General features: G+C 35.8%; 1 protein-coding gene across 1 annotated transcript; it reads left to right on the top strand.

Annotated features, from left to right (window-relative positions):
- Positions 1-944: 944 nt before the first annotated feature.
- Positions 945-2,872, top strand: LOC115805146 (H-2 class II histocompatibility antigen, E-S beta chain-like). Its single transcript, XM_030765634.1, has 6 exons — positions 945-959; positions 1,102-1,174; positions 1,420-1,692; positions 1,938-2,216; positions 2,446-2,580; positions 2,850-2,872. The coding sequence occupies exons 1-6, from the start codon at positions 945-947 to the stop codon at positions 2,870-2,872; spliced, it is 798 nt and encodes a 265-aa protein (XP_030621494.1).
- Positions 2,873-9,116: the final 6,244 nt, after the last annotated feature.

The following is a 9,116-nucleotide window of genomic DNA, read 5'->3' as shown; positions in this document are numbered from 1 at the left end:
GGCCAGTTTATTAGCAACACCTTCGAGTTTGAGACACACAGTTTGAGACAATGGCAGGTCTGTTACCATGCACAATGTATTAGCCAGCCTCTAGCCCCATCAGCACTTGACCATGGCAAAGCTGTAGGATTTTTTTTGGTGGTGGAGAACTCTAAACCTAGTGTGACACCCACTACCATACCACTACCCTGTTAGCATCAATGCTTTGCTGAGAGTGGTCTGCCACCCGAACTGTATCTGGTCAGTAGTACTGTAGTCAGAAACTCACCACTTATGAATAGGGTAAAGAGTGGCTGACAAAGTAAGCATGATTACTGTCTGTAATAGTACATCTGTATAGTGTATCCATATGGTAGGCATACCTCTTAAAGTGGCCAGTGAGTGTGGGAAACAACAAGGGAGTAGTTTCTAATAAAGTGGACAGTGAATGTGTGTATGTGTAGAGACACAGAGAGTTGGAGATGATAAGAGATCTTTTTTTATCTTAATTATTTTATTTGAATACTTATGATCTTTGTTTGTAATTTATTTGTTTCTCCAGGTTTTCTTGTCTGCCCTCAAAATTCAGTTGAAATCAGAAAATACATTTTTGTGAATTTTCACATTGTGTTGGAATAGTACACTCAGACACTTGCAATGTTTCTAAGTATGTTGAAAGAGCAATATTTTTTACATTGTACTGAAAAAGGGCAGGGATACTGATTTACTAACACCTTTGATAATTCGTGTTTTTAATTAAACTTAGCAGTGCGTAACGGCCATTTAGTAATGTTTGTATATTTGATTACCTTTGTTAGCCTTCTGAAGGTGATAAAGGTAAGGCTATACATTTATTTATTCAGATAAAATAAATAGCCTTCTGAAGGTAATAGCATTTATGTTAATTAGCAAGCAGAACTCTCCTGCCTTTTTAGCATATGTCTCTTTTGAAGCCTACAGTGAAAATGGAACACTGCCTGGTAATGTCTGATGCTGCCTCAACAAAGCGTTTAATTGGTCAATTTACAGAGTTGTTTATAGACTTCACTAGATTGGCTGCACATGGCATTCAAGTGTCTTAGGATTTTCTCTTTTTTGTTGTTGTTGTTCTTGTTTTCACAGTTAGGGAAAATGTTCAGGCAAAGTCTCCTAGGCCTACATCTGTTAGTGTTAATATCTGTTTTTTCTGAAACAGGTAAGTACTTAAGAATGAAAGTTGTATGAAAATTCATTTTCAAGTACAAAAACTGTATAAAGGTTATTTGTGAAACTATTTTCAAATGATTTGGTATGAAATATATTGTGATATGCACATACACTTAAACAGTACTTTGTTAACGTTTTGTCATTATATTTATGTACGCATAGTTTGATGAATAATTAGCCATGCCGTTGTCATTGTTTTATCTGTAATGCTGTCATTCATTTTTTTATTTCTAGATGGATATTACGGTTACCGTACAACGGAGTGCCATTTCAGATCCAGGAATCTGATACATGTAGACTACATTCGCACGTATAATTTTAACAAATTTGAATATATGCGATTCAACAGTACAGTTGGCGAGTTTGAGGGATTTAATTTATTTGGACAGTTTTATGCAGATATCTTGAACAATGACACTGTCTACCTGCAGCAGCTGAAAGATCTAGAAAACAGATACTGCAGAAACAATGCTATAATTTTCTTCTCAAGTCTTCTTGAGAAATCAGGTGAGTGTCACAAATGTAGCCACTTTTTAAAAAATGTATTTTAACAAATCCCAATGATCTCACAGCATTATACGTTACAGTGAATCAAAGACCCCAATGATAACTGTTGTGTTTTCTCATTATGTTTATAATTATTTCTATGATACTTTCTGTGTCACATACAGTAATTAACAGATACTATGACACCTGACTTCATATGTGAAACTGTATGTCTATCACGATGACATTTCTGATGCATTGCACAGTACAGCCAGAGGTCCATGTTAGGACAGTCAAAACGGCCAGTGGCACAAATCCTGCTGTGCTGATGTGCAGTGCCTATGACTTCTACCCTAAACAAATCACATTGACCTGGTTAAAGGATGGTGAAGAAGTGACCTCTAATGTAACCACCACAGAGCTGGCTAATGGAGACTGGTACTACCAGATCCATTCCCAGCTGGAGTACATCCCCAAATCAGGAGAGAACATCTCATGTATGGTTGAGCATGCCAGCTTCAATGAGACTATGATATATGACTTGGGTAAGCAATTATCTTCCAAATCCTCAAATCTTGGCCATGGTGTTTGACTAGGACAAACTCTGTTGATGCTTTTTGTATAAGGTTGAGACAATAGGCAAAAATGCAGACTTTGAAAAGTTAAAGCAAACTTTTTTACTTCAGCTATGAGATGATTATCACAACTGTTCATTTTGTGAGACTCTATACTACTAGGTCTTAGCAAAATTGTCATGATCTCTCATTTTGAAAGAGCCGGAGCCTAAGCTTGAATCTAAGCCTGAATTGTTGGAGACGGTTAAGTTTGCCGTTGGAGTTTCTGGATTTGGTCTTGGGGTGATTCTAGCAGTCACTGGATTGATCTACTACAAGACAACAAGGGCCACAGGTCAGTGGGAGCAAACTTTTCTAAATACAAAACCAATAAGTGAAATTTAGTATGTGCAGACTACAAAACTCATATTTTTAAGTACGCAGAAACGTAATGTTTTGGTACTATAACATGGATTGACAAAGTGGATGTAATTTGAATGGGCTATCAATGGCAGGCTGTAGATGTACACTTTCTATATATTTATCAGCTGACAAATATGTCATAAATATATTCTGTTCGACTGAAGTATTTGTAAATTATTTGTGTATTATTTTTGCAAACAGGAATGGTAGAGGTCGTAACTTAAGAGGTGGTAAGTCTTATACAAATACAATTAACCAATAACAATTAACAGTTAATTAATTCACTAAAAAGTCATATTTCATGTTATACAAAACATCTTCATATAACTGCATTCACCAGCTAAACCTTTTAGCCTCACACTGAAACAAAGCTGATAGGCATTTATATTTATGTCTAACAGGATTTGATTAAAATCATACTCACCTGAAGAACCACTCCAGTTTGACAGCTGTGCATCTCATTTACCAAACTGTAAATTTTGATATGGAACAGAATATGAAATATACCTCCATCTCTCTGATGATTAATCATTAAAACTCATTACATTATTAATCATTAAATTGTTTTATGTTAACAAATGATTATAAATTTGAGAGGATACAAGACATCAAACGACATGATACAGTTTTTTCTGGATGAATAAGAAAGATAGTTGAATAAATGCATATCAACAGTGTTTTAAATATTTAAAATATTTAAATATTTATTTAAATATAATATTTAAACATCTGTGTTGATCTGTAACCCCTTAATCTCAGATGGATGATATGGAATCAACAATTTTAAACATATGTGACAAACACCTATGTGTGGCAATATATTCACTTTAAACATATACATTTATACAGCTGATCAATTTATATAAACTGTACATGCAGAGCTAGTTATTAAGAGTGTATTAAAGTCATTTGGTTTTAACAGCAGATTTACACATCGAACTGCTCCTTCTGTTTGAAATGAGTCTTTTGAGAGACATGAACAGTTATTTTGCATGACTGGCTAATATTATCTTTGCTAACCTTTCCTAAGCCTTACTCTGAACCCAGATTCATGGAAAGAATATCACAGATTCTTTCAAAGCCACTGACTTTATTGTAGGTAATCAGATCCCACAGCATTTAAGTTAAGGGCCTGAATCACTAGCCAAGTTTCTTGTGAGTCTTTTAACACTCAAGGCAAGAGAATACAGATTATGAAAGGCATTCAGTAACATATAATAAGGAAAGTCAGTTTATGGTTGTATGACTGAAAATCACAATAGTTGAACTAATATAGTAATTGTGCTCATGATAGTGGTGGTGCTCTATTACATGGAGAATTCATTTCCATTTGGTCTATAAAAAACAGATGCTCTCAAACTTCATGGTGGAAAGTTTATTCTTTCAAAGTCCATCAAAAAGCACATTGCATTGCTTTATGCTTTGTGTTCTTTCTCTCTAATTCAAATTACACTTTCCCTGGTTACTGATAACGTACCCTAAGAATATTCCTCATTGGCTGGCTTGTGTAAATAGCTCTGAATAAGATAGACTTTTCCAAAGTGATTTGCCAGGAGAAGAGTGATAAGGCTTGATTTGCTGCAATGTGTTCAGATTACCTGAAAACATTCCACATCAAATCTATGACAATCAATCTGTTTGTTTGGCAGCATTTATTTAAAATACTGTATATACATTGTGGTAAAACATAAACAATGCATTATTCAGTTAAAGTTAGGAGGAGGCTGGATTGATGCAGTGTCTGCTGACTGCAAAACATAATAAAATCTTATGGTTTTAATAGCTTGATGTGATCAGTTAAAGCGCACCTTGTAAATGATTACCATAATAAAGAATTCAACTGCCTTATTTTAAGCATAAGTGGTCACATGAAGTTTCACACATCAAGATGAAGAGTGTGAAATCAACATTATATACTTTTGGTTGGACCAGTACATATGTGAACTTTACTGATGAGGACGTACAGATCTGACACTGTGCATGTGATTAGAAATGGATCCTCACCAAACTTATTACCAAATGCAAGCAATGTTTTCCAGTTCAAATTTTTCTGCATTGTTCACAGTCATTTTATGATCATTAACACCTAATGGCATGCAGTTATTCATGAAAAGGGGGCTGTATTTATCCCTATATCAAAAACATCTTCAGTCTAGAATATTTTAATATCTTTCTTAGACGCATGTCTTTAACCAAAATATCTATTCAAGACACATTTGGTCACATTATGTCACTGCTCTTGCTGATGACACTAGTGTGATCTCAGAGACAAGCAATGCTTGACAACTTCAGTCATTTAAGTGTCATTTGAAAGCAGGGCTTCAAACTAGAATTTTTTTTTCAGTCGATTTGTTCCAAGCTGAATCTGTGTTTTAATGTTTCCGATTTTACGTTTCACCTTAAAATTATCGTTCTCGAACCGGTTAGAGCCTAATGAAATACTGGTTAATAATGTTCCATGTAGGGCTGTGTGACATGACAATATGTAGGCCTATCTTTCGGACAGTATAAAAATGTCTATTGATAGATATTTTACCCTATAGTCTCTATCGCTAATGTCACGAAACATTACAAAAATGTCTTGCATCACTAAGTAGGAGCGCTGAAGTCCAATTTGTCCATGGACCGAAATCCACTGTGGCTTGCCGGTCATTTGATTGTTTTGCGATTGTTGTCAATCACAAAAGTTTAAATTGTAAAAATGAGAAACTATGGCTGTGTCCGAAATGGCATATTACATACTACTTGTATACTGATCTTGACACAAAAATAGTAAATAGTATACAGTGCATGAAAAATAAAAATTTTGCAGTATACCAGTTACCCGGATGATGTGCTACTCTGGCGAAAATTTGCAGTATACAGCCGGAGCTCATTTCGTCTGGTACCGCATCCCATGATGCAACGCTGTGATTTCCAACTGTCAAAAATGTAAAAAACAAGGCAGACAGTGACAGAGGTGGCTTCAACTTCAACTCCAGCTGCAGTTCCGAATATAAATGTATCAGTTGCATATTTTGGTGTAATAAGTCTTCATACGCTTTATTATAGGGGTGCTTTTGATGGATATTTGTTGATGATGTCTAAGACCAACATTTTATAAGGTGTATAGCATAATATTTACCTACTCTGGTTGCAAATAGGGCAACCACGCCACATTTCACTTTCACGCTATATTACAGCAGGTAAATTTATGTCCACTATCTGAAGACGTGAGCGACGTTCAGAGGAAGACAGGAAGTAAACTCCGAACCAGAGTTATAGCAAGCAGGAAATAGTTTTATTTGTTGTAAGGTTGCTAAGGCTGAAATAAATAAAAGAACGAAAAAATAATGATATTAAGCAGTTATCATTATTTCAAGTTAATGTTTCTGTTCCACAACATTAAAAATACAAAGTTTCTGTTTTGGTTTTTTTTTTCCCCAGCGAAATATCAATTGTTTCTGGTTTTTGTTTTTCTTCCTTGAATCGGTTCAAAGCTTTGTTGGAAGTGCAATGCTGGTTATAAGTATTTTCCCGCCACATTTACTGGAATAAGCACCAAGACATCGTTGTATTGATTTAGAAAGATACAGACTCGTATATTCGCCTTTCCCTCAAATAACAAAATTATATTTGTAGTATACTTTTTCTACGCGCAATATTTTATGTAACACATTTTCCAGTTTCTTTAATATAAGCAAGTCTCTCAAAAAGGTTAAGGGTTAAAACAAGATCAATGTTCAGATAACACATTTACCAGTTTCTTTAATATAAGCAAATCTCTCAAAAAAGTTAAGGGTTAAAACAAGATCAAAGTTCAGATTAATAACGATAGAACTTGAAGAAAAAAAAATGGTTTGCAGCGTTCAAGGTTCAAGGTAAGAGCGAGAGGTGTTTATGAACACATTTCAGAGTAACTCTTGTCTCTTAGTAAAAAATGCGTTGTAAACTTAATGCAGTAATATGTGAGGGTGTGACTCCCAAATTATTGGCCTATTTTTATGACCTATTTTACTGTCTTATCAATGAGATCAATCACTTATATAAATATGGGAAGTTTCAGCTAGATACATATGACTGTATATAATAGAGCTAATTGTATGATTGGTTAACATTTGCAAGAGGAATTGGCCAGCCTTGCAAGAGCACGCTGAGGCTGAAGCTCAATGTCCACCAGCCATGGACATGCAGGCAAGGCAAGAGGGCCGTACTGTTGATGCCACCAATGACAGTGTTATCCCAACTTTTGACAAACATGCTGTGACACTGTGCTTTGACAACCAACAGTTCACCTTGGATTTCTTGATGGCGAAGATGTTCCTCCCCGGAGTGGGAGGCACTGGGTTTCCTATGCCATCTATGGCCTCTCACACACAGGCAGGAAGCTCTTGCTGTACCTAGCTGCAGCTTAATTTATTTAGCAATGAATGGAAAGAGATATTCGTGATTGGGCCAAGGTCTGTGTGGAATGCCAGTGTGCAAAGGTACATTGCCACTGTCATGGCCCCTTTGGAGCCCTTCCTAAACCCTCAGAAAGTGATTCAGCCATGTCAATGTGGACCTAGCAGGGTTCCTTCCCTCCTCTAGGGTGTTCATCCACCTCCTGAGGAATGCTGACAGGACCACTGGTTGGGCAGAGGAAGATTTGAAGAAACTCACAAAATTCAAAGATATTCACTCACTCAAGTTGAGTGCACCTCCAAATCACATTTACAGCATGCAGAAAACTACAGAAAAGTGCACATAAAATTAATTTAGCAGCTTTTATTAAGTCTAAAATATGGATGGACCTTTCTGAAATGCAACAGGAATGGCAAATAGTTTCTATTGTTTTTACTAATTTTTTTTTTTTTTACTATTTTATTAACAAGTAAATCTTTAGTTTTCAAAAGCATGAATCTATATTTTGTGAAACAAATGATCTTTTATCCTCTGCACAAAGCTCTGATGTCATTGTTTCAATGCTGAATCAATGAGTCCTTACGACCTGGCTTACTGTTTTGTATTGCTACTACTATTTGGTAATTTCAGTCAATACTATTTGAGAGAAATTACTAAAGGGTTGGAACTGGTGAGAACATGAGCACATATACCTTATACAACATTTACAAAGTAATTTGCCATAATCACAAAACACTTCTCATCTAGTTTTTGTATATCAAAGGAATTCTTTTTTATAGAGGCACCGTTAACAGATCACAGAGTCACTGTCGACTTGATTCTCTCACATGGCCAAACCATGTTTTTTTTTTCTTATGCTGAAATAAATGAGTCATAATTGCAACTGCAAACTTACATGGCTGGCACAGTGCTGTCACAGCAAATCCTTGATGAACCAGCAATATATCAGTCTGAATAAAGATATTATTGTTTTAACGGTTCCAAAGTCCAGAAGGTTTCAAAGCCTTGTTGGCAGGCTCAAAATAATTTTATGTGTTGATTAAACAACCCTTGGAAATTACCTAACAACAACACAATTAAGGATAAATCCAACACACTCCGAAATGAAACCCTGTCTAAACACTAGCTCACTCCAAAGCCCAAAATGGGGCTAAAAATGGGGAAAAAAGTCATTAAAAACAAAAAAATCTGTGTAAGGGTGTGGAACAAGTACAATGAGCCCATGCAATGGCATCAGCAAAGTCCACTGAGGAAAACAGCTTCTGACGAGATGAAATGTATGATGGTGGACTTGCTGTTTGTCCACTGTCTTGCGTAGCCTTGCATAGCCTTAGTCCAAATCAAGTCTCAGGTCTTTTGGTCACGAGTTTGACTGAAGTCTTAAGTCTCCAAAATGGTTCAGCCTGACCGATAGACTAAATTAGGATGCAACAATTAGACTACAGAATGCATACGCTTCATAATCTTTTGACTGATACAAATTGGCAAACACTATGCTCTGTTCAACCAAAACACTCATTTAATGGTGAACTTAAATCCTGTGATATGCAGTTACTATATCACCAGGAAGTGGCAGTAGTCTAATTAACCATCAACAGACTACAACTGATTTTTGTTACAACATAATTATATAGCTTGTAAGCACAGGGTGGTAATAAGTGAACAAATTGTTCTAAGAGTTCCAGTGTTTCTCTTTTTGAATGTTACTCTTATTGAATGATGTTAGTGGCATGGTGCACTCACATCAGATATTGATGTTACTGAACCATGCCAACAGCAACCATGTCAACAGCACCAACAGTGGTGTCCTAGTTCTGGTGTGTATGTAAATGTTAGCAAAAGCTAATGTGATTAACCTCCCTAGATGTGTTTGTAAATGTGTCATGGTGGCTACTTTTCCCATTTTTCCAGTGGATCCAATTTTTTTTTTCGGTCAAATGTAATAGAACATGATGATGATGAAACTGTTCCATGTAAGTTTGACAGCACTTTAGAGTTCATGTCTGACTCTGTGAAGCTCTCAAGAAAATTAAACAAAAGATCTTAAAAACATTTTCTGACCTGTGATCTTGACAAGTAATCTAA

This window comes from Chanos chanos, chromosome 1, assembly GCF_902362185.1.
Source record: "Chanos chanos chromosome 1, fChaCha1.1, whole genome shotgun sequence".
Taxonomy (NCBI): Eukaryota; Metazoa; Chordata; class Actinopteri; order Gonorynchiformes; family Chanidae; genus Chanos; species Chanos chanos.
This window is presented reverse-complemented; position numbering and strand designations above follow the sequence as displayed.